Source organism: Artemia sp. Qi Xiang Cuo, chromosome 3 (assembly GCF_049724085.1).
Source record: "Artemia sp. Qi Xiang Cuo chromosome 3, ASM4972408v1, whole genome shotgun sequence".
Classification (NCBI taxonomy): domain Eukaryota; kingdom Metazoa; phylum Arthropoda; class Branchiopoda; order Anostraca; family Artemiidae; genus Artemia; species Artemia sp. Qi Xiang Cuo.
The window spans coordinates 24,642,264-24,669,868 of record NC_142796.1 but is presented as its reverse complement, the minus strand read 5'-3'; the positions used below and the strand labels follow the sequence as shown (position 1 = coordinate 24,669,868).

Sequence of the window (27,605 nt, the reverse complement as noted above, 5' to 3'; positions counted from 1 at the left end):
TCAGTCTAATCAACTCAGTGAACGGTACAATTTCGCACCGTTGTAAAACAAAGTATCTTTTACTCCTCTGACACTATGACCTTGTTGTCCTTACAAATCGGAACCTGTGTTGGGTTTGCAAGGGAGAATTTGATGATGGTGTTGGGACGGAAAGCAGGAGTAAGTTTACCGATCATGATCCTGTATAGCAGGAAATTACCTATAGTGGGAATAAATTAAAAGAGTTGGAAAATCATTTATGCAGTTTAAAAATTAGAAAGGAAAATTTTTTACCTGTTTTTATGCATAATTCCAATTATGACGAAAAGTTTGCTCTTCCATCTTCGGCCTGCAGGTCTAATGATGGAACCGTAGATGGTGCATGGACAGATGGTTCTTTTTCACATAATATCATACCAAACTCATCGGAGAAGGTATTGCTACTATAATTCAAATTGAAAACTGTTGACAAGGGGAACATTTTCCTGAATAAAATTTGTTTTTTAGACTATTTCAGATTCTTCGTCAAATCTTTAAGTCAATTGATTCAGGTTCAAAGCATTGAAAATTTTGATAGCGTCCCCCTCCTCAAACTGTTAGGTCCCGATTATGAAATATATGATTTATTATCGTGTAAGGGTATATGTCCATATGATTAGTAAAACTCAGACTCGAAGCTTGATGCGGTATCACTACCGCCCATTGAAACTTTTTACAAGTCTCTGACTGAGAGTGAGTGCACCGCGAGCGACTACGAATTTACAAAAAGGGTTTGGGCAAAGGGCGGATCTAAAAATGGATGGGAGTATTGTAAGCTTTATTAGGCCAGTGACTTACTCAGTCTTATAAATATTGTTTTGAAAAATAAAAATGAAATCAATAAGGAATTCGGGTGGGATTTTGGGTATTATTTTCCCACCCCCTATTTGGTGTTAGAACTGATAATTAAAATCAGAAACTAATAATTTTGTTTGTTCGCCTATGTGTATCAGCAGATGTTTTGTGATTGAACATTGCGGGGTGGTTATGTTTTTCACGAGGATCATATCATGAAAACTGATCCGAGTTGACAGCACACCGATTAAAAATCGGACGCAGATATTTTGGATGTGAAGTACCTTTATCCATCGGCAATGTCTTACTATTGTTGATCGTTGGGCACTTATAAAGGGCTTGAAAACCCCTTTACCTCTAAGGTTCCCGACATTAACAGGGGTGAGGAGACTGGGGCACAAGGATGGTTTTTTGAAATTGACGGTGACATACCCATGAATATCAATGACTCAGTAAAGGACTGTGTTTGTCCGTGCATAAATTGATTAGTGCGTAGGGACTCTCAGAATCACCAAAATTTATCTGTATTAAAGGAAGGGGGTGTACACTGCTTACCTTCAAAACAAAAGCTAATTTCGGATTTCAGCCCAAAACAGACTATCGTTGTTCATCACGTGCTATTGAAAGAGATGGTGTCCAACAGTTTCAAGGTCAAAAAGATTCAAAGAGCTCTCCAATTTGATCAACAGCTTGACATGAAAACGTTTATTGACACCTTTTTCAGTAAGCGCTCAAAAACGAAAACGAAAGTTTAAAAAGAAGTCTAAAAACTTATTTTGAACTCATCTTTCGGTAAAATGTGCGAAAGCGTACAACACATAAGTCGATGTGACATTGTAACCAACACCAAATTGAGCTCGAATCATTGCGGATTCAAACTTCATATATTTCCCAATCATAGACTCCAATATGGTACTCCTAACTCGCAAAAAAAGAATCATTGTATTAAATAAAATATTTCAGGGGGAAGTGCAATAACCGAAATATCCAGAAAACTCATGTTGTCATTTTATTATAATGTAAGCCAGGTACAGTGGCCAACGGAGGGAGAAGTTCAAGTTTGCTACGGGGACACTAATTCACTCCTGTTAAAAGTCGAAACTAAAAATCTTTTCAATGATTTGGAAAATGGCGAGTAAATTAGCTCACGAATGTACTGCACTAACTTGGATAAATTACTCCATCCAGAGCTAGTGAAACGCAAGGCCCAAATTCAATTGTTAATGTTAAAATCTGAAACGCGCAGTGATCTGATATCCATTGGTGTATTTCCTGTACCAAGGTTATACCTTGTGGACACGCACGGCACAGACATCAAACAAGTTCGCAAGAGTGTAACCATACGATTTTTAAAAAATAATTTCGACTTTACTGTTTATGAACAATGTGGGGAAGTTAGTTTGATGCAACGGACTAAAATCATTGTGATTCGCTCTTTACAATTTAAAAACTGTAAATTTAGAGTTGATAAAAACGCCTTGTCTACCATATTGGAAAATGTATATTTAATTCTAGTTTTTTTGACTTTAATAACACACGGTAATTATATAACTAAACCCCTAGTTTATTTAACATTGTACAGAAAAAAGATGGTTAAAGAAAAATTAACCTAAATTCACTAAAAAAAAGTAGAACTTGGAGGGGTTGGTTTTTTTTGGGGTAATTGCTTTTTTTTTAATTCTTTTTTTTTCTAACCAAAAAATGGTTAAATGTGTGTGTGTGTTGGATATTAATATAATGTTCTAGTATTAAATGCCGGCCCCGGCCCGGGCCCGCGGCAGCGGGCCCCCGGCGCCCGGCGCTTCGCCCCCCTGCCTGCCGTCGCGGCTGCCCCCGGGGGGGGAGGGGGGACCCCAAAATTTAAAATGTTGTAAATAAAAGTGATATTTCTAGTGCATCAGTACAATATATGTTGTATTTTTTATAAATAAATAAACAGAAAAAAAGTGTATTTATTTAAGTGTTTTTTTTTTCTATTGGCTATTTAAATGTTGTATTTTTTTTTTATTAAACAAATTTAAAACCAAGTGTATTTTTTTTTATTCATGTTTAATTTGCCTTTGTAAATGTAGTATTTTTTTTTAAAGTATTTTCACCTTTTTATGTATATAATAAAAGAGAATATTATTCTTTATTCGTCTTCTTCTCGTTATTATTCTTGAAGGGAGGTAGTAGTAGGAGTAGTAGTAATAGAGAAATTATTTAGTTGTAAGACGGCCATATTTTACAGTTAGCTGTCCAGGTCAACTATTGAAGGGAACAGGTATCAATTTAAAACAGCATTCAGATAGGTTCTGTTTGGACCGTCAGTGTCCGGGAAAACTACACTCTTGACTAAAATAATTAAAAATTGCGATAAATTGTTAGCTGTAAAGCCGAGAAAAATCTAATAGTGACATAGTATATTGCAGGAGTCATATAATGAGGTAAAAGCAATTGCGACCATAATAGAGTTGATGCAGTTATAATTCGTACTGGTGCTTGATGTTTTCAACACTATTTATCAAAACTCTTCGTTGATCATTATCGATCTGGCTGACTCTCTTGAACAATGGTCACAGGAAATTCTAAAACTGGTCTCTGGTTTCTCTAATCACGAGCAGATTTTCGTTCTTTTGGTTCTACAAACTCTCTTTCATCAGAGGAAGTGTATACAAACACTTGCTATGAACTGTACCCACTCTATCATCTACATAGTTGTTCGTGATTCCAGCTTGCGCTTAACTCTCAATGAGCACCTCCACCAGGGAGCCCCCAAATTTCTGCTCTTGGGATAAAAACAAATACCAAATAAACCCTATGACTACCTCCGTTTGGATCTTATTAAAAATACGCACGAGGATTAGCGTGTAGTCACAAATATTTTTTACAAAGAAATTACAGTATATCTCCCCGTAAGCAGTAAAAAGACCTATTATCCGCTAACATGATACTGAACAAACTACATGAAAATAGATATTTGTTTTCGGTTTTAAGCACTTCAAAACCTCCACTCAGGAAAACAATGCTCAAACACGGTATTGACAACGATTTCATTAATCTAATATCTGAACTTTGTTTAAATTTGATCATAGGAAATTTTCAAGTGCCAGAATTAGTTAAGCAACAGGCAAAGCACCATTATTCCTGTGTAATTACAGGGATCTATAAGAATAAAGGAAATGATTTCAAAAGGAGAAGAGTTCTTCAGGTGGGTTGTGCCTTTTTCAAAATTTAACTACCAATAATAGCAAGAATTGTAAACAGTCTTTTTTAAAAGAGAATAGAAAAAACCTATATATTGGCTCCAATAGAACTCGCTCTCTAAGCCGTCAAACACTTCGACAATAATCTGAGTAAATTCCTTGACAAAGAAAATATTGAGAATGATAAAAAACTACTTTTACTTCAAGATGCACTTCGCTGAGTGGACAAACATAAGTCGGTCGAATACCACTACTGCTGCTGCTGCTGCTGACCCTAAGACATAATCATCTCCTCAGCATTCTGCTGCTGCTGAGACACAATTGAATATGCAGTAATTGGATTTATTTTTATTTAAATTTAGGAAAATAAGGCCCAAAAAATTTGGTGAAAAAATAACACGACTTCTACCCTATGTCTTGGACCGTGATCATATGCAAGTTGAGAGCATTGTTACATAGATTATCATTCAAGGCAAGAGATATAATATACTTTATTTGATCTATGATATTGTAACAAATCGTGGATGAATATTATCATTTGGCACTCATATTTACAACTTTCTAAATACGGTAAACGTCCCCAAAAGTCTTATTGGCAATAGAACAATTCTAAAAAAAATTAATTAACATGCATTTTCGTCATCAACAACAACATTGACACCATTAAAAAATAAACTAGAAGAAGAAGATTTTAAATCAATTTTGGAGAATGCTGTTACACCACTGATAGCTAGACAAAAGTGAAGAAGCATCCAGTCAACGCCATCAGCACCCTTACCACCTCCAACAGACAGTATACAACCGGGTAGCGGTCGTTACACCACGTGTTTACGTTCAAAATAGTTGAATTTCTAAAAGGTGCTTAAGGAAATATTGGTGAGGCGGGGAGTTTAAGTTCCCCCACAGCTCTTTCCAAAGTCAGTGGTGTTTACAATAAAAATGTGCAATACAATTTTTAAAATTAGTCAATTTACACTCTGCATAGAAATAATAAACTTCGCTCCAATCAATATCGAAAATCTTAATCCTGTTACCAATTGCATAAAATTCAGTCATATCTCCTGAATATAGATGAGTTTTAAAGACGTCACAATACACTTTACAATTACATTCTACTCGCAATCAGTGTTTATAGTTCTTATGCATATGCTATTCCAGTGCAATCGTAAAGAGATGTTGAAGTTGTTCAGGTAATTGAAAGTATTCTCCAACAGGATTCGTATAAAAAAAATTCAAACGGATTATAGTTGTAAATTTTTTAATCACCAGATTGTACAAGTGGTGGAGAAAGAAAGTAAAATGCTCTATTATTCTCAAAGTCCTATAAAGGCTGAATTGGTAGAACACTTGATAATAACTAGTTGACTTTTAATTTCCAGATATTTTACGTTAAAAAATACATTGGCTTTTATTTAGGATATAGGTACAATCATCTTGATTTATAATTAGTGAGCTCATCACTCGTTATCCAATTGTACGTCAACGGAACTCCACCATTCGGATAATAATGCAATAGAAAACTCTCTTAAACATTATTTAAATGAATTGTCGGCTATAAAAAATAAGAAAAATAAACTCAATGTTGGTGATACGATTACAATTAATAGAACAACTAATGTTTTTGAAAAGGGGAATTATTTGTGATTCACTGAACTTTTTAAGGTGGGAAAAATAATTGACACTAAACACGCAACTTCTCGAATGCGTGATAACAAAGTTGAGGAGATTTTCAGTGGCTTTTATGCATTTTAATTACAAAAAGTAAAGAATGCTATTGAAATCTATCAAATTGAAAATGTATCAAAGAGACTTGGTCGCAGATTTAAGAAACATCTAATTGTTCAATGGCTATGTTACAACTTTGATTTTAATTCTTGGATCGGTGTTGAAAATACTGACAATGCCCCGTGATTTCTATTTTACTTTCATGTCCAACTTTTCCTATCCTCTCTACAATGACTTGAATAGAACAATATGTATTTTGACAAAACTCTTCATAACCAAGAAATTTGACGGTGAATCTGAAGTGGCTCTTGTCGACTGTATTCTCAAAAATACTTATGACATCCTGAGAAGGGATCGTGTGCCTGATATAAGAGTTATACCCTTTGATTGGATTATGAATGGGTTGGGCTATGCCGACTATGAATAGGTTGAAGCACTTGAATCTCGTGACTATTCACATTTCGGATTGAAATATATTGACTATGATAACATGGGGGATTTGTGTCGTACAGTCAATAGAAAAATCTCATATCGTCGGAATGGTACATTCCATTTTAATTATTCATTGGAACATGATAGGATTTACAGTAGCTCACCTGTTGAAACTTAAACAATTATTCTCAATGACAACCTGAGAGATGTTCTCGGCTTTAAGCAGAATTTGATCCATGGAGAAAATCCTCGCGCTGTTTCCGTGATGGATCAATTTATTTTTGCTCTGTATCCACCAGGTTTTGCCTCGGACTCCACCATATTTCTCTATGCATCCTTTGTGTAAACGTCGAGAGTCTGTAATTCAAATGCACCCCTCCTATATTTTCTTTAATGAAAAACAACTCATGAACTTGTTCATCACTATAATATAAAGCATCTTCAGTATGTTCCTGTAAACATTTCCTATTTGGAATTCTGTCAGTTAACACTAAGAAGTTAATTGGTTGATTCTCTATTACTAAAAAAAGGCTTAGATGTGATTACATGTCATTTTTAACCAATTTTCAACGACGACGGTACAATAAACTAAAATGAACAATAGAAGAATTCCAGCTTTCTGTCCCGATATTGACTGTTATCTCAGTGCTTTGAGTCTACGTCGAATAGACAATGGATTTGACTACTACAAGGGGCGTACTACAATATCTGGCTATTTTCTTGGCAGCTGGTTTGCTAGGCTATTTCGTTCTGCACTACCCCTTGCCAGAAAATATATTGAACCTGCTGCATCAAATTTTTCTGCCTCCACACTACAGGACTGAGGGTCGGGCAAGCATTTCAGAAAGAGTGTTAAGGAGAATATTAGATCTTCAGCAAGAGCCGTTGGTGAGCAAGTAAAATCTCGACAAAATGAAGAGTGGTTGAAAAGGATGCTTGCGGGTTAATCACTCATCAGTCCATCCAGGCGGAAAGCAAAGGACATCAAACAGCACTTTGAGAAATAAAACAAGGAAGACCAATAAGCAAATGAATAAAAAGAAAAAGAGTGTTAGATTAGAGAACGATTTCTTCCCTTAAAATGACTTATCTCCCTCACAAGGACTCATATCCATTAATTAGTTCCTCATTGAATCTAGTCAATGCTGAAAATGTTGATGTCACTGTAAGGTATAACTACTATGAAAAATTTCACCCCCTCAAACTCCTCTTGGACAATACACACTTTCAAATGTTTTCCAATGAAGACTATTTCATTGATTTGTCGTCAATCTTTATTGATTTAAATTTTGTGACGAAGAAAAAGTCAGATAATACACCTCCAAATTCCGGCGAGGGTCTCTCCTATAAAAACTGTATTCTACACAACCTATTTAAACAAATTAATGTATTTATTAAGGGAACATTGGTGAACACTAGCAATAATTTATCAAACTATGCAAGCTACATACAACTTATGATGATGACACCAAAGGCTTACAAGGAGTTGAGCGGACAATCATTGGGCTATAAATATTTAACAGGTGTTGATACTGACGGTGGGTTGACTACTGCAGTCACCCAGGAATCTCATCTAGTTGGAAAATTAAATCATGAGATATTCAATATATCCCAATGGCTACCCTCAACAGTCAAGATTGACATAAGGTTGCAGATGGCCCCATCGAATTCAATTTTGAGATAAGCCATCCCTGAAGCACCCAATGCAAATTTCATTATCATATCGGCAATTCTTTAAGTCCGAAAGCCCAAGGTTATGAGTTCTGGTATATCGGCAGAGGAAAAGCTAAGAGCCAATGGCAATAACATTAAACTTCTTTTCCCCCATACAATCACTACTCACCATCACATAGCCAACGTCTCTCCGAGCTATAGTGATTAATCATTTATCTATGGAGAGATACCATCAAAATAGGCGTTGGCCTGTGTCAAGAGTGGGAGTGTCGTTGGATCCAGGATTGAATTCCCATAAGATTTTAATTTTTTTGGTGTATCTAGCCTTGTCTGTAAAGTGAATTGCATTCCACTGTACACTCTTTCGTTTGACAAAAAATTCTATCTAACTATGTTTGAATTGACAATGCAATCCCTAGATCACGACTCTCAACTATTTGAAAATGGAATAACCGATTCAATGTTTTAAAAAAATAAGGGAGTTATTTTTTTTGATTTTTCGGGCACCCAGGATATGACTATAGTACAAACACGGAACGTATGTTTAGCATGTGCATTTGCCAATTCTCTGATTGAGATTCTTATGCTATTATCACTGAGTCAATTTTAAACCTATTGGGAAATCACGCACTACGGCAGTGTTCTACTAGACCTAGCACCTTGAATATAAACCAAATGATCAATGGATTTAGTATGAATCCATACATGTCCAGCTATAAGTCCTTTTCTCTGACATCAGACCTCATTGAAAAAATTCAAAGTGTTAAAAAGACCTTAATCAGTGCTTAGAGTAGTTCATTGAATTTGACAACCGGTATGTTGTTTAGTATCTTCCAGACTTGAACTGATACTGAATTTTTTGACACTTTTGGCTTATCGTATAAACCCTACACATAAAACCTAAGAAACTTTATTGAAAGTAGTGGGACAACCGTTATTCAAAATCTATGACGAGTACAGAATTTAATAACTAAGACACGTGGCTTTCATGCACTTCTCTTTTTATTTTTCAAATGTCGTGTGTACAACTAAAAGTAGTTTCTCGACATCTACGTTGACTTATCTCAATTGAACGACTTTCTAGTGGATAATGTATTTACATGCTTTTATATTATCGATTTTTGTGCCATAATAATTAAATGCACTAAATATTTATTTTAAATTTTTTATTAATAAAAAAAAAGTATATGCATGATAAAAACGACTTTTCTACTCTTTAGATTTTATCCACCACTGGGTATTTGTCGACAACAACTATAGCGAGTAGATTATCCGACTTCACAGTGTACTGATACTGATGTAGTGCAAAGTCAGGGTAACATTTTCTACAGTAGAGTGTGACTTCACTCTTGTCATATCTCTTTGTATAGTCAGTGATACTATTCTCATTCATTCTAAAGAATTCACATGTTTAAATTTGCCTATTTGAAGTAATTTCACAAACAGTGTCCTCAAGTATCGAATCACATTCCGTCACTGCCAAATAAAAATCAGTGGGCTGATAATCATAACACACTGTGTCTTCACAACGATGACGTATAAACCATATTCTTTTGTTGTTCCAACAGCTGAATCGTTTACCCGGTTCCTCCTCCCAGAACAATCTGAAACCACGACGATACCAATCTCTTAGCAAGAAACTAAAATCACGGTTAGGATTCTTTCCAATAATACCGGGATGTGTACTCTCCCACGGCTTGCATTTATCATAGTGACAATTGGAGCATAGATGACCTCTAGGATGAGAATCACACCCCTCTTTAAGACAGGAATTACATCCTTTAATTTGTATAGCATATCCTCTATGCAATTTACTGAGGGTGCGTAATGTACACTTTTCATCATGCTCCTCAATCATTGTGCAATTTTCACATGATGACCGGCTTCCCTGTGTATACATACATATCGAACATGTATTGAACATTTTGTCAAGTGTTGTCGCTCTCACCACCGCAATGATACTGAGCTAGCAACAAAAAAAAAATTGCCTGAGGGAGAGAGAGAGAGGAGTAAATCATCCTTGAGCACTATCTTGCTCATTAAAAAAAGTAATAAATTTCTAAAAACTAATGTTTAAAAGCATATTCACAATGTCATTTTGCCGTGTTGTGATCAATATATCAATAAATTGTGTAAATGAATTTGGACCACGATGTAGAAGCTTCATACAATAGTCTAATGATGGAGACTCAGTTTTCATTATATCGACAAGAATTCTTCGAGAAAATATCTACCTTTGAGTAGACAACTCTATAAAATAATCATCTAGAATTCAACATTGGTAAACATTAATGAGAGTCTTCACGAGTCAATCTTTAAAGAATATATACATTTTTTATATCCACCAAAATAAAAACCTACCATTAATAATATAAATAATTTCTTTTTCCACTCTATGAAATATAAGAAATAATACTATAGAAAGAAAAAAAAAATAAAATTTTGTTATAAACAGTTTTATTTTAAATATATAAGCTAGTAATCTTCTCAGATGTAGTTTATTATCATAAATATCTTTCGGTAGAACATCTAATTCAGAGCAAAGTTTATTTATGTGGAGAATATTCCCTTTTCCAGCAAAACATAGTTGCTCCTCCTGCTTAAATTTGCTTAATGATATAACGTATATCACACAGCGGTTATTTCCACGGCTACATTAGGTACTCTTATATCGCTACTGATCTTGCTATTGGTTCAATCGTTAATCTCCTAAAGCGTAAATGCACCACTAATTTTTTTATCACTAATATCCACTCCAATACACTATTCTCTCTCTCTGAGTTATCGTCTCCAAATAATATGATCGAAAATGAATTTCATTCCTTATATCCGAAACCACCTACTAATCAAGTTGGTGGGTCCCTCGCTCTCTCTCTCTGGTTGACCTCCAAAAATCGATGTCTTAATAGAAAACATGTCTACCAACCCATGTAGAGTTCATTGTAATAGGCAAATGACCCTGGTAACCCAAATACGTTTGAAACTATACACGCATATCCAGGCCTCAGGCGTATATTTGCATGTATATTTTTAACTAATTGGGCGCTTACTACTCATGATTTCTGAGAGAAAGAGAGTAACCCATCGCAGAGACTACATGTGGTGTTGGGTGTTTTCCAAAACATACTTAAGTTTTACTCTAGGATGCCTTAGAAATTTTCGTTAGAGCCTATTTCGTGGGTCACTAGTAACTTATCTACTCTTATTATTATTATGCCCACTATGCACTATATGCGTGTGTTTACGCGCAATTAAACTGTTGAAAACAATTATTCGGAACTATAAGCATATTCTAGAACTAAGAATAAGAATTAAATTTTAATATGATATTTTATCGCTGACATCATGCGTGTTGCAGCAGTTATATTTTTCATATTATAGTGGTGAAGGTGGTCACATTTAAAATGAGTAGTATCCTATCAATATATATCAAAAATACATAAAAAAATACATGGAATTTCACAAAAATATAGGTTGTAGTCTAACCGGTACATTGACTTACCAAGGACAATAATATAAAGGTTTCAATTACATATGGAATTACATAAAAATATAGGGTGTAGTCTAACCGGTACATTAACTTACCAAGGACAGTGATATAAAGGTTTCAATTACACATAGAATTACATAAAAATACAGACTGTAGTCTAACCGGTGCATTGACTTACCAATGACAGTGATATAAAGGTTTCAATTACACATGGAATTACATAAAAATACAGAGTGTAGTCTAACCGGTACATTGACTTACCATGGACATTCAAGCATTATCATGACTGATATATGCCTTAGCAGACAGGTTTCTGACTTGACAGTCAAGCCACTCAGATTTCAGACATAATTCAACTATTATCACGACCGGTATATGCCTTAGCAGATATTGACAAATTTTAATTGCCTTAACTCGAGAGTAGTTTGTTATTTAAAAAATTGGATGTTACAATCAGAATTGTTTGATTGACATTTGCAAAAAAAGGATAAGGGATTCGTGAATTGGACTATACGAACTATCTTATTTGAATAATAGGGAAAGAGAGCTAGATAACATTTGTGGATTGAAGATGGAGAAAAAAGGGTTAAAGTGATTAGCAGTTAAGGTAACCCTGAAGAGCATGTTAATTCATGCCTTATTTATTATAAATTTGGAACAATATCAATCTTTGGAAACGGTTAACGATGATAAAATGGTCTTATGAGTTGACCTAGCTTTACTTCTTCGATGTTTACTGTATAATACACAAGTGGTGTTTGGACAGTGTTGTCAATCTAAAATACAGTTTAACGTTATACTAAAGAGTTTCCAGTTTTTTTTTAGAAAAAATTTTCCACATAGGGGGGATTTCCAGTGTGAACACAAAAACAACAAGAAAATCAATAAAAAATCATTTTTTTAATGACAGCAAGAGGAGAAATTTTCTGGCGGAATCGTCTGCAAAAAATGTACGCGTGTTTGTGTGTGTGGGGGGTATTCGATGAGGATGGAATTGTCCGCTGTTAATTTCCCGGGAAAGCATTTTAAATGGTCTCCATCAAGAAATTGTTCGTTGGTGGGAATTTCCATGGGGGTGAAAGCACTTTTCCCTGGGATTATTTGAAAAATGAAATTCAGAAATTCAGAAATTATATTAGAAAAACAAATTTTTCAACTGAAAGTAAGAAGCAATATTAAAACTTCAAACCAACCGAAATTATTCCATATATGAGGGGGACTACCTCCTCCTCAATATCCTGCTAATTACACTATAGTTAGACATTTTATTCCGATTTTTAAACAACGACTTCTGAACAACAAGGATCGTTTGATTAGAATAAGGAATTTTTATATAAAACTGCTTAAAAAACTTTTTAACTGGTTAAAAACTATTGATTTTTATATTTAATATCGGCAGAGATTGAATACTGCAGGTTCAACAAGGAACCGGTTCATGACCGTTGTCACAATTACCACTGTTTTGCTGAGGTTTTGTGTATGACCATTATTTGCTCCATATCATATGATTGAACTCTGCCTCGAGCAAGGCCGTATCCATCGGAGGATTCTACAGGGTGTGTCTTCAAAAGTTTTTTTAACCCCCCCACTCTGAAAGAGAATAAACCCCTCCGGGCATTAATCACAGGTACAAACTTGGTCTCAAAAAGATCCTTGTCTGTTTTATGGGTTAATCACCCATAAGGCTGATTTATCTATTTATCCCGACGTAACTAAATGCTAAATTCAAGCTGCCTCATTATTGGGAAAAAAATAAGTAAATGCAATAAATGCAATTTTTATGTTCTATTAATCGCCGTTTGAACAGCAAAATTAACTTTACGCGAGTAATTCGAAAATTTAAGAAATGGTCAAGGTCAGGTGGTCTTAACTCTTTACCATCGCATCAAAAACTATAGTTGAAATGAAAGGAAAAAATGAATTAAAACCATGGTGCTCCATAACGTTTTAAGCAAGGTTTTAACCGCAACATTTTGTTTTTCCTGATAAATGAATACAAAAAGAATTTTCTATCATAGGCAGTGCAATAGCGCTGCGTAAGTAAAGAAGGATGTTGGCACAATGTATTATTTTTTGTTTTTGGTTTCTTGGTTTTAAAACAGTGCACTTCGTATCGAAGGAGCTGTCGTTGAAACTTCAGAAAAGGTTCCCTCGATTCGAAATTGGAAGGGCTTGAGCCCTTTTACATAGTCGAAAGTGATTGGAAGGCAACTAACGCCCCTTTCACGCCCACCATTTCCCCAAAGACATCCAATCAAAATTTTGAGATAATCGTTTTGTTCAACGTAGTTGAAAGATCTGGAAATTGTGTCTGAGGAGGACACTTCCCCTCCAGCCCTCAGGGCAAGGGTTATAAGTAATGCCATGGCGGCATATAAGGTTTTCACCTTATATGCCAGATTTGAACCAGATAATTGTACTTTCCATAATTTTCTTACAAAAAAACTAGAGTTTACGGCAATAAACCCTTATTAGCTCAGATTTTACTGAAATAGTTTTATTTTTCAATCCAGAAATGGACTTAAGTTTCAGATTTGAACCATAGAATTGTATTTTCCATAATTTTCTTACAAAAAACTAGAGGCAACTCGCTCTCCACTATCATGCAAAAAATTTTATTTTCAAGTAATCCACCTTATTAGCTCAGATTTTACAGAAATAGTTTTATTTTTCGATCCAAAAATAGACTTAAGTTTCAGATTCGAGCCAGAGAATTGTATTTTCCATAATTTTCTTACATAAAACTAGAGTTTACGGCAAAAACCCTTATTACCTCAGATTTTACAGAAATTGTTTTATTTTTTGATCCAAAAATAGACTTAAGTTTCAGATTTGAACCATAGAATTGTATTTTTCATAATTTTCTTACAAAACACTAGAGGCAACTCGCTCCCCACTATCATGCAAAAAATTTTATTTTCAAGTCATCCACCTTATTAGCTTAGATTTTACAGAAATAGTTTTATTTTTCGATCCAAAAATAGACTTAAGTTTCAGATTCGAACCAGAGAATTGTATTTTTCATAACTTTCATACAAAGTACTAGAGTTTACGGCAAAAAACCCTTATTAGCTCAGATTCTACAGAAATAGTTTTATTTTTTGATCCAAAAATAGACTCAAGTTTCAGATTTGAACCAGAGAATTGTATTTTCCATAATTTTCTTACAAAAAACTAAAGTTTACGGAAAAAACCCTTATTAGCTCAGATTGTACAGAAATAGTTTTATTTTTCGATCCAAAAATAGACTTAAGTTTCAGATTTGAACCATAGAATTGTATTTTCCATAATTTTCTTACAAAAAACTAGAGGCAACTCGCTCCCCACTATCATGCTATAACTACGCTAAGATATCCTTCTGCCAATCAACCCATCTCCCCTAAAACCTGCCTTCAGAATGTAAAAGATTGTATACAAACTTTTTCGATCATTTAAGTTGATTGCTATTCTCATAGCATTTATGCTTGATAGCTTTTTTGTTGTATTTAGGCCAAAATATTTGTTTTGCTGCACAAACCAGTTGTAAACGACATTTTTTCGCTGTATTATATCTTCTAATGCTTAAAAAGGGTGCTTCAACTCAAGATATGAAAGTCAGTCCCTATTGGGATGTTTCCCCTTTTTCTTGAATTTATGAGGATTGGCTTTTGTTTGTAACTTTAACAAATAGTCTAAGACCTTTTAAACTATACGTATTTGGATACAGAATTAAAATTAAACTACGTTTCGAGCCTAATTAGTTTTCAGCATTTAGTTTTTGGAGATTTGGTAAGTAATACCGAGGTTTGATCTGATTATCCGCTCATTGTATCAAAACCATTGTGAATTTTTTCACATGGTGCAAAAAAAAAGAAGAAAAAAAACTATTTCAGACTAGTATGATGCGATGTTTTATTTTCTGTCAAGGCACAGAAAAGATTCATATGACCATGGTTACGAAGTGTTTATAGATTTGTTGGTCTTTAAAAAGACCATTGGGTAGTCCTGGGGGTGATGGCTGTTATAAAAATTCATCATTGTTCATCATCTACTTAGTGTGATCCCAATCTATATCACGGATTTTGTTGTTCTTCATCTTCCTGGGATATCTTACACACATATTCCGAGAAGGAATATTTATCGGCACCCATCTTATAAAAAATCGAACCTCGTTCTCTGGGCTGTGTCTTCTACTCGGAAATACCTCACAATTAAAATCTTCAAATTTGAATATTTGCATATCAGATTTGCATTTTTCGATTAAAAGTTTATTAGTGGGTAGATTCCCTTTTGCGTACAGTGCTGTTACAACAAAAAACAGCATATCTCTCTAACTTCCTCTTGTACAATGGATAGATCCTTCCCTTTGTTATTGGATGGAGGTATCACTCTATCATATAAACCTTTTTTTTTATAAAGCATGATGTATTGCGCTACCTGTCTTCATTGTAGTCATACATATTGTAGTTGATATGCAAGTGGTAACAAGAGACTTCTCTTCGATCTGTAGTCAGAAATAGAAACGCACATTCAAAAATCACCCCACATGATGACTTCTTCAAGCCAATGAATTCTCAATCGAAAACACCATACATCCTTGAAGTTAGCTTTTCAAACTATACAAAATTGTAATTTGGATCTGTATTTTATACTCAAAGAGTGAATATATTGTGCTCTAACCCGGAGACCTCAATCTCGCATATCCATATGGAGTACGATTGTTATAGCCGTAAGCATATTTCTTATCATTTTAAGATACCTAAAAAAAAGTTGAATATAACTTCAATAGCAAAACTGGTTATAGACAAAGTAGACAAAGCACAAAATTTAACGCACTGCTTGACTGCATGGCCCCTACATGTCACTCCATAAAAAACAAATAATGATCAACAAATATAGTTATCTTCACTATTAATTAAGTATTTTATTTATTAGAAATGTTTTGAAAGTTAATCAAAACTGGGAAATAAACCGAGGTCTTAAAAAAAAGTAATTACAATATATACAAGGGAATAAAGTAAGTCTCAGTTATTAACCATTTCAGCTAATTCTTAAACCAGGCTCTGCTCTTGTAAAGACAAATTCTCAATTATGTTTAAATGTTTGAGAAAAAGATTCCCCTATAGTAGTAATGGTAGTTTATTTGTGGCCAAAATCTTGTTGGATTTAATACATTTTAAGAATTTAACCACGTTGTACAGGTCCTTGACGGTCTTAAGTTCTGTAAAATTTTATTGCGTAGCTTACACATTAACTTCTTCCTCGGGTTAATCATCAATTAGAATTTGAATTTCCCATTGAATAAGCCTTTTTTGAAGTTTTTACGACAACGCTTTCTATGAAAACCTTATATGCCCCCATGGCATTACTTATAACCCTTGCCCTGAAGGCTGTGGGGGGAGTGTCCTCCTCAGACACAATTTTCAGATCTTTCAACTACGTTGAACAAAATGATTATCTAAAAATTTTGATTGCATGTCTTTGGGGAAATGGTGGGCGTAAAAGGGGTGTTAGTTGCCTTCCAATCACTTTTGGCTATGTAAAAGGGCTCAAGCCCTTCCAATTTTGAATCGAGGGAACTTTTTTTGAAGTTTCTAAGACAGCTCCTTCGATACGAAGTGCCCTGGTTTAAAACCAAGAAACCAAAAACAAAAAATAATACATTGTGCCAACATTCTTCTTTACTTGCGCAGCGCTATTGCACTGCCTATGATAGAAAATTCTTACTGTATTCATTTATCAGGAAACACAAAAATGTTGCGGTTAAAACCTTACTTAAAACTTTATGGAGCACCAAGTTTTTAATTCATTTTTTCCTTTCCTTTGAACTATAGTTTTTGATGCGATGGTAAAGAGTTAAGACCACCTGACCTTGACCATTTCTTAAATTTTCGAATTACTCGCGTAAAGTTAATTTTGTTGTTCAAACAGCGTTTAAGAGAACACAAAAATTGCATTTATTGCAATTACTTACAACAGCAATTGCTTATTTTTTCCAAATAATGAGGCAGCGTGAATTTAGCATTTAGTTACGTCGGGATAAATAGATAAATCAGCCTTATGGGTGGTTAACCCATAAAACAGACAAGGATCTTTTCGAGACCAAATTTGTACATGTGATTATTACCCAGAGGGGTTTATTCTCTTTCAGAGGGGGGGGGGGGTTAAAAAAACTTTTGAATACACACCCTGTAGCATCCTCCGATGGATACGGCCTTGCTCGAGGCAGAGTTCGATCATATGATATGGAGCAGATAATGGTCATACACAAAACCTCAGCAAAACAGTGGTAATTGTGACAACGGTCATGAACCGGTTCCTTGTTGAACCTGCAGCATTCAATCTCTGCAGACATTAAATATAAAAGTCAATAGTTTTTAACCAGTTAAAAAGTTTTTTAAGCAGTTTTATAAAAAAAATTCCTTATTCTAATCAAACGATCCTTGTGGTTCAGGAGTCGTTGTTTAAAAATCGGATTAAAATGTCTAACTATAGCGTAAAGATTAGGATACTGAAGATTAGGTAGTGCCCCTCATATATGGAATAATTACGGTTCGTTTGAAGTTTTAATATTGCTCCTTACTTTCAGTTGAAAAATTTGTTTTTCTAATATAATTTCTGATCATTTTTCAAATAATCCCAGGAAAACCTGCTTTCACCTCCATGGAAATTTCCAGCCACGAACAATTTCTTGATGGAGACCATTTAAAATGCTTTCCCGGGAAATTAACCACTGACAATTCCTTCCTCACTGAATACCACCCACACACACAAACACACGTACATTTTTTGCAGACGATTCTGCAAGAAAATTTCTCCTCATGCTGTCATTAAAAAAAACATTTTTTATTGAATTTCTGGTTGTTTTTGTATTCACACTGGAAATCCCCCCTATCTGGAAGATTTTTCCTAAAAAAGAACTGGAAACTTTTTATTATAACGTTAAACTGTATTTTAAATTGACAACACTGTCCAAACACCACTTGTGTATTATACAGTACACATCGAAGAAGTAAGGCTAGGTCAACTCATAAGAACATTTTATCATCGTTAACTGTTTCTAAAGATTGATATTGTTCCAAATTTATAATAAATAAGGTATGAATTAACATGCTCTTCAGGTTTATCTTAACTGCTAATCACTTAAACCCTTTTTTTTCTCCATCTTCAATTCACAAATGTTATCTAGCTCTTTTTCCCTATTATTCAAATAAGATCGTTCGTATAGTCCAATTCGCAAATCCCTCATTCCTTTTTTGCAAATGGCAGTCAAACAATTCTGATTGTAACATCCAATTTTTTTAATAGCAAACTACTATCGAGTTAAGGCAATTAACATTTGTCAATATCTGCTAAGGCATATACTAGTCGTGATAATAGTTGAATTATGTCTGAAATCTGAGCGGCTTGACTGTCAAGCCAGAAACCTGTCTACGAAGGCATATATCAGTCATGATAATGCTTGAATATCCATGGTAAGTCAATGTACCGGTTAGACTACACTCTGTATTTTTATGTAATTCCATGTGTAATTTAAACCTTTATATCACTGTCCTTGGTGAGTCAATGTACCGGTTAGACTACGCTCTGTATTTTTATGTAATTCCAGGTGTAATTGAAACCTTCATATCACTGTCCTTGGTAAGTCAATGTACCGGTTAGACTACACCCTATATTTTTATGTAATTCCATATGTAATTGAAACCTTTATATCATTGTCCTTGGTAAGTCAATGTACCGGTTAGACTACACCCTATATTTTTGTAAAATTCCATGTATTTTTGATAAATATTGATAGGATACTACTAAAATGGCAGTGACTCAAAAAGTATGGGGAAACTATAAAAGTTGAAATTAGTGCTAGTGTCGACCAAAATAAAAAAAAATAAAAAAAATAAAATAAAAAAAACATCTAGCATTTGGCGTTAAAAAAATTATACATAAATTTATGCATAAATTATTTGAAAAAAAGCACGTTTTCTAGAGAGTTAAAGAGGCTCAGTCACAAGTTCGAACCTTAAAACGTACAGGGATTAGGAGGTACAGTTGGGGGGCTGCCACCCCCAAATCCCCCGCTTTTGCAGCCTTTAAATAAAAAAAAGGTTTTTAAACTGAAAGTAAGGAGCGACAATAAGACTTAAAACGAACAGAAATTATTCCCTATATGAAAGGGGCTGTCCCCTTCTCAACGCCTCACTCTGTATGCTAACGTTTAACTTTCTCATAACTCTATTTTTGTTAAACAATAAAAAACTTTAGCGTAAAGAATAAGGCGTTTAAGAGGGCATAACTTCTTTCATCTACGGAATAATTTATGGTCTTTTTAATTTTTAATGTCGCTCCATACTGTCAGTTTAAAAAACTTGTTTTTTTTTTTTAAAGGCTGCAAAAGCTGGAGGTTTGGGGGGCGGTAGCCCCCCAACTATACCTCCTAATTCCTGTACGTTCTAAGGTCTGAACTTGTGACTCAGCCTCTTTAACTCTTTAGAAAACGCAGTTTTTTTCAAATAATTTCTTCACGTTTTTGTACAGTTTATTACTTATTATTGCTTGACCAACTTTTAGCTGATCGTGTCAGGAGTTAAGGTTGGGGGGCTGCCACCCCGAAAAAATCCCACTTTTGAAGATTCTTGAGTTAAGGCTTTTAAAGATTTTAAGATTTTCGTTTCTTGACAAAAAAAACTTATGGGAAAGAGCTGGGATTTTTGGAAGCTTGCAGTCGGTCTTGTCAGGATAAAAGGACTATTTTGATCTAATTTAATAATGAAATACTATGCTTTTAGGAATTTCAAAAATTAACATGGGCTCTTATAGGAAAACGAGGTTTTTCGTAAATGTAAATTCGGGGGATAATTTTTTCGGTCTGAAAATATCAAAAGGCCGTAACAGGTCGAATTCCACTTCGAATGAGTGCTCATTCACCCGGATCCGTTGCCAACTGCGGCCTGTAGGCGTGGCTGAAAAAAAATAATAATTTGATGAACATTAAGTGGCTATATTTGGTTTTTGGAAAACAGGGAAGGAAAGATCGGATTGAGCTGAAATTTTGAGGATAAGCTCCCAGGCCCTAGGAAAGCTTATCCTTTAAATCTCAGCTCAATCAGACAACGTTAAAGGGGAGTTGTGGTGGGAGGGTCGAAACTTCCGGCCCACTTTCCCCCATGGAGATAGATTCGGAGGGGGTAAATTTTGCATGGTTCTTAGTTTGAGCTTAGGCTACAAAACAAGATCACCGCCGTCTCTCTGCAACCTCTAGGACCAGAAATCGTTTAACATTGTGGTGGGTCGCCTCTTTAAAGAGGCACAAGTGTGCCTCCTTGATAGCCTGTGAAGTAATAATTTTTGTTCGTTTTAAGTTCCAACTTCATTCTTTACTTTCCTAAAAAAAACTTATTTTCATCAGACGAGACAGCAGATTTTATCGACTTGCGTCATTAAAATCTCTTGACATTCCTCAGTGAGTGATTTAGTTCCGAGACGAATGCCGATGCAAGCTTTCGGAGGCATGCCTAAATTAACATGAAAACGAGGTTTTTCATAAATGTAAATTCGGGGGATAATTTTTTCGGTCTGAGAATATCAAAAGGCCATAACAGGTTTAATTCCACTGTGAATGAGTCCTCATTCTACCGGATCCGTTGCCAACTGTGGCCTGTAGGCGTGTCAGATAAAAAAAATAATTTAATGAACATTAAGTGGCTATATTTGGTTTTTGGAAAACAGGGAAGGAGTGATCGGAGTGAGCTGAAATTTTGCGGAAAAGCTCCCAGGCCCTAAGAAACCTTATCCTCTAAATTTCAGCCAAATCGGGCAACGTTAAAGGGGGATGTGGTGGGAGGGTTGAAACTCCCGGCCCACTTTCCTCCATGAAGATAAAGTTGGAGAGCAGATAAAGTCCATGAAGATAAAGTCGGAAATCGCTTAACATTGTGGTGGGTCGCCTCTTTAAAGAAGCACAAGTGTGCCTCCTTGATGCGGTTTTGAGAGAGCCTTTAACACAGCTGTTTATTTAAGATTTCTTTTAGAAAACCACACGTTTGGTTTATTTCTCACGGTTCACAAATCTATTCCTTTAAGGTTTGTGAAAACATTTAGGTATTTGCCAATATTTTGAAAGATCGTCTGACGAATTGACGAGATGGAACATTTTACCTTCTGCGTTCTTTGCCAGCCCGCTTTTCAACTTGGGATGATTCTATTGTCTTTTCTATCTCTTTTTTAAAAGCAGACATATTGCATAGATTTGTCTATCTATGATTAAGATAAGCGGTTAGACGAGAAACATCAAAATGCATCCTTTGAAATGCGGTTGACATTTCTGCTTGACATTTGAGTGATAATTTATCTTCTAACAAATATGTTATACTATTGTTTCATTAGATGTCACTTTGTTTTGTTTCTTCTAGTGTTCTGTTTTTTCTTCGTGTTGTTGTTAAGCAGATTTCTACTAAATAAAGTAACTATTTAATAGCTCCATTCTTCTAGATTGAAGCAGTGGGTTTTTTCCCTTTTGTTACGTGAACATTATATGCAAGAAAAACTAAATAAATAAAAATAGTAGATGTTCCACAGGAAATTTAATTATAGTTTACATTTTATCGTAGTTCTTTCTTCAAAATATTCCCTTTTGAAACTCTTTATTCTCTTTAAAGAATTTGATTTATTATTCTAACTTGACTGCAGCGCCATTGTCTAGTCTTCTACTTCTTGTAATAGTCATCTGGAACTTTCCAATGTTTTCCAAGACAGCCAGTGAAAAGGCTTGGAATTCAACGATGGAAACATGGTTCTCATCTGGTTCTATATAAGGACCAATATCAGGGACTTCTGGATTATCGTTAATAGCCTCGTATATCTAAAATATGAGCATAAATAGGTTTGAATTATAAGAATTTATGATTTTTATTATAGTTCTATTCTAAAGAAGCATTCGAATTCCATTATTAACATGAGTTCTGTGTAGTCCATTCTGATTCCGATCTGACCAAATCCCTTCTTATGTTGTTAAGGATTTAGCACCAAAGCACTGAACTTAATGTATAAAATATATATATTATTTAATATAACATATAATGTTTAGAATTTAAAGCATGAAAAACACCAGATATTGTGAACGAATTAAAACATTGGAAAGAGGATTGAGCCAATAAACAGCATGCATTTCGTTTCGCCAATGTATTTTGTATTAAACTTATATAAATTTGCAAGGATATTCACTAAATGTAAGCATTAACATCAAAACTTAACTGCTATCAAATAATGAGAATTAGCCACCCTTAAAAATTGACCAAATAACATTTGAAATTTTCCAACAGACGAATCGGCGTATTAACTTAAAAACACGCAGGGGATGCTATTTTCGACTTTTATTGCCATTTTTTTTTTTTTTTATTTGGCTCAATTGGCCTTACATGACAGTCACTATAGGGTACCTCGGGTAGATCTCTTTCATCTGGATAAAATATAGAAAGGGAAAGAATTCTAAGAAAAAAATGTGTAAAATAGTGAGCTTGGAAATATCTAGTCCCAACCAATAGTCCCGACCCCGGACCAATATTCTAGTCCCGCAACGATTACAAGTCCAGTGTTTTGTCTGGAGTTGAAATTACGTGTTTGAGGGTTTTTTTGCGTTTTTTTTTTTTTTTTTTTTTTTTGCTTGTTTTTAACGTTTATTTGACGGATTTGATTCTCATTAGCCATTCTCAAGTTGGCCTGTCACGTTCTGCTCATCTAGTAGCCCATTCTTTTCGAAATATAAGGTTATTTCTTAATGTAGCCTGATGTGAATATCTCGTTTTTAAGGGTGTTGTTGGAGCTCATCCCTTGGATTGCAACCTTTCCTTATACTACAAGAAGATTTTTTCTGTCCAGGTCTCACAGTTCTTAGACGACTTAGCTCTGTGCAGTTTCTGGTTCTAAGAGATACTAAAATAAAAAGCTAGGGTATTCAAAAGTTGTAGGGAACATGAATCGTTATGCAAGACGAGATTTATCTAGACTATGCTCCAGTTTTTTGCGACCAGTTTGTGCTTCTTTTTTTAATCCCGACACAGGCAGTATTTTCAATGATTTTTATTTTGCTTTGTCTTCTCGATTTTTCTGCAACAGTGAACTAATTGCTTTATGTTTAAGAACAGAAATCATTCAAACATTTTCAAACATGGAGGTTTAAATTGTTAATAATTTACCTTTAAGTGTTTGTCTATTCCATCATCTTATCCATATGGTCTAGTAATGAGCTTCATTTTCTCATATATTTTCTTTCTTTTGATGATGTTTGTATCTTTTGATCATATTTTCTTTTTTTATTTATTTTATTTTGAAAAATAATGGGAAGCAAATAAGCAATTTTTACTGAACGACAATAAACTGAACGACATCATGAAATACTCCAAATATATCACCTGTTGTTTGTCATCTTTTTCATTTTTAACATTGCTGTCTTTACAGTCAATTGCAATTGTTATTGCTTAAAACGTTCTCTTATGTGGGGAATCACACCATTTTGTTTTGTTCAATAGCTATACTTACATTTCATTACTTTTCCTTGCTTGCCCTTGAACATCACTGTTGTGTACGTGTTTTAATTTTGTTATGGTTGTTTGTTTCCTTTTCGCGGAAAATCAATGGGTAATTATGGGCCATTCCATTTCCTTGATGGGCAATTAGATTAAGGTGTGCCTTCATTCCAGTTCAGGTTTCTTGTGATATGTATAAAGAAACCAGTTACTTTCTTTTTGGGATTCTTATTCTATACATAAATTGTCTGACTTTTTTTATTTTATTCTGTACTTTTTAGTTTCTACTTTATGTTTTAGGTCGATTACATTAAGTAAACATTGAAGTAACCACCCAAAATGAGCGCTTTTGAGCAACCAATAATGGCCCCACAGGCGTGAAAGTGACAAACTATTAACGTAAAGCAGAATCAATAAGCTAAAAGAGTTAAAACCTAAAAGAAAATATTTTTTGGGAATGTCCGAAAAGAAGAAATAAAGTACAATAAACAAAACGAAAAGGAGCAATAAAGTAGAATAAGCTATTGAAATGCCACATACGCTAATATTTAAAAGCTGAACAGGAGAGACAAAAATTAATATAAGGAAAGAAAAATCACAGATATAAATTGAAATTAAGATGTTTATAAAGAATAATGTAAAGGAATACTCTTAAATACATAACATACATACATTCATTGAAAATTAAAAGATATACCCACAAAATGAGAAATCAGATATGCCCTCTATCTGGGCTAAGCGCCACTATGCAGGTTAAGGACTAAATCCCATGAAATTAGCATTCACCAGCAAAAAAAGAAAGAAAAAACAATTAATTATTTAAACTGTTTATTAAGAAACGAAAATTAAAATAACTTAAAAACATACGCTTATTAAAATATTATAGGCAATTGAATCACCAAAAGAAAAGAAGAGATTTCATTTCAGAACCAAAAAATAGAAGAACGATAAAAAGATTACCCTATATTAAAATAAAAACTAAGCAATTATAAACAATTCAAGAGAAGAAACCTCCAAAAAAAATATTAGGGTGTCTCTTTCTTAACTTGCGAATTGTTGTCTTTTTGTGTCTTTAATATTGTACTTACCGCTAACTGCTATAAAAATCTCATTAATACACCTATCTATAACACCTATCTATATACACCTATCTATAATACAACTATCTATAAAAATCTCATTAATACACCTATGCTATAAAAATCTCATTAAATGAATCACCTAAGATAGGTGATTCATTAATACACCTATCAAGGAGCATCTAGAACGATGGAGCGTTTGAGCATTTCTCCCCTTCCTCTTGGCAGTATTTTGATTATTATTCCACCATATTATGCATTGTAAAATAGGATAATTCAAACTTTCCATTACACGAGGCTTGTCCATTCCTTTCTCAAAAATTACTCAACAGAGTTTTCGTTTTATATGCGTGGAATGCACCTCAAATTCAAAATACACCTCATCACATTAAGTCATACTCGAAGCATAAATCTTTGTTAGAAAGACAATTAAAGAAAAAAATAGAATGGATCATTTTCTAATCCAATCTTATTTCTAATCTTCAGTATTACTTCCAAATCTTGTCCTTCAGAAAGCCAATGGGCGCCCATCGTAGGGGAAAGCTCAGGAATACACTAAGACACAACTATCAGACTGACCTATGCATCCTGAACACTTTTATCCTACCAAAGTGGGAGGATGTGGTAGCTGCATCAAGCCAGCGGGATAATTGGAGGCTGAGTGCTTCTGGTGGCATAAGAGGAACTAAGGTCTCGGGCCACTTGTTCAAATCAAGAGGTCACTCTCGATTTTAACAAGGAATTGGAATCAATGAAGTCTATTCAATGAGGGGCAAATCTTACGAACTTGGTGATTTTTACTCCCTGGTTACCAAATAATCCATATGCCCAGGATATTGACAAAGTGTTCTGGGGGTATCTCACTTTACATCCGTTCTAATGTAAATTTTACCAGGCTATCAGAGTGCAAAACTATTTTCTCTACACAACTAAATCTCAGATGTATTTATTCAATAATTATTAACATAGTTATCGGCTAAAATTCCTATATACTCTTCTTATTTTATAAACCTCCTCCATTACCGACCTCATGTTTTTGTAATCTGTTTGATGATTTTTCTAATTTTATTAACCTACCCCATAAAAAGGCAATAGTTCTTGGGGACTTTAATTGCAATCTACTCAATGTTGGTAAAAATATTGAATCTGACACTTTTTTTGAATCAGTAACCGCGTGTGGTCTTCTAACCACAATTTTTTTCCCCAGTAGAGTCGATCCTGTGAGATCAACTTCAACATTAATTGATAACATTTTTGTATCCACTTCCCTGGGAAATGACCTGTCCTCAAATATATATTTTCGGATTTGTCAGACCATTTTCCTATTTATTTGTTACTACCTTTACAACCACTACCTCTATGCTCTATAATTAATATACCAACACCTACTAGAAACTACAGCTCAGTAAATAAAACCTATTTTTATCGATTGCCTAAGAACCACTGACTGGTGCAATGTCATAAATTGTCAAGAGGTAAATTCTTCCACAAATGGTTTTGCGCAAAGGCTAAGTGAGATAATCCATTCAACTTTTCCTATTCGTAAACCTAACCGGAAAAATATCCCTATATGCCCCTGGATGTCAAATAGCCTCATTGTCTCCTCATATCGTAAAAACAAATTATATAGGTTAGCCTGTATGACCAGTAGTGATATTGACCTATCAAATTATAAAAACTTATGCACTAAACTCATCCGTGAAGCGAAGAAAAATTATTATTATACAAAAATTCTCAATTGCAAAGGAAACCTGAAAAAGATTTGGTCCACCATTAACGATATACTCTCAAAAAAAAAAAAAAATCAAAGTCTATACCTATTCGCCTTAAAGACACAAATGGTAGATTAATTGACCCTTTACATGCACCTGACGCATTTAATAATTATTTTTCTAATGTTCCTCATACTGACTTCCGCTCCTCCTTACAGGCTGTATTCCCCTGCTTCAATCCTAGATCCATGTTTTTCTGCCCAACTGATAGCAATGAGGCACTTCAAATCATCGGTTCTCTCCCTAATAGTTTTACTCCTGACTGTCTTGGATTAAGTAATAAGCTCCTGAAGACCATATCTCCTTTTGTTTATGAGCCCATCAAGCATATTGCCAACCTATCTTTAACCCACAGAATTTTCCCTGATTTGCTAAAGTCAGCCATTGTTATTCCAGTTCTTAAAAAGGGCGATCCAACTGAGATAGGTAATTATCGTCCAATCTCAATTCTTCCTATTATATCCAAAGTGCTCGAGAGAATATTCTTCAGACGTCTGTCTCCCTTTATGTTTGACAGTCAGCACTCCGTTTCTTTGATTTCTCCTCACCAATATGGCTTTAGGCCGAAATTTTCAACTTCTCATGCTCTAATTGACGCCACACAGTTCATACGCTCACAAATCGAGCTTAAAAAACTATATTGGGGCTATTTTTGGATTTTTCTAAGGCCTTTGACATGGTCGATCATAGTATTTTAATAAGTAAATTAAATAGTTACGGTATTCGTGGTGTTCCCCTCTCTTGGTTTGATTCTTATCTATCTGGAAGGGTACAGAGTGTGAGCCTAGGTGGAGTATCCTCGTCAGCCCTTACCTGTTCGGAGGGGTGTCCCGCAAGGCTCCGTTCTAAGCCCTATTTTATTTCTCCTATATATCAATGATCTTGTTATGGACCTGGGCCCTTCAGTGTATCCTGTATTATTTGCTGATGACAGCAAC

General features: G+C 34.6%; 1 protein-coding gene across 1 annotated transcript in view; it reads right to left on the bottom strand.

Moving 5' to 3' along the window:
• Nucleotides 1-27,605, bottom strand: part of LOC148953904 (sodium/calcium exchanger 1-like) — a 177,581-nt gene that overhangs the window by 61,448 nt on the left and 88,528 nt on the right. The window contains exon 9 of the mRNA XM_089086009.1: nucleotides 21,972-22,153. Within this exon, the coding sequence (XP_088942135.1) occupies nucleotides 21,972-22,153 (182 nt within the window). The remainder of the gene's footprint in view (nucleotides 1-21,971; nucleotides 22,154-27,605) is intronic.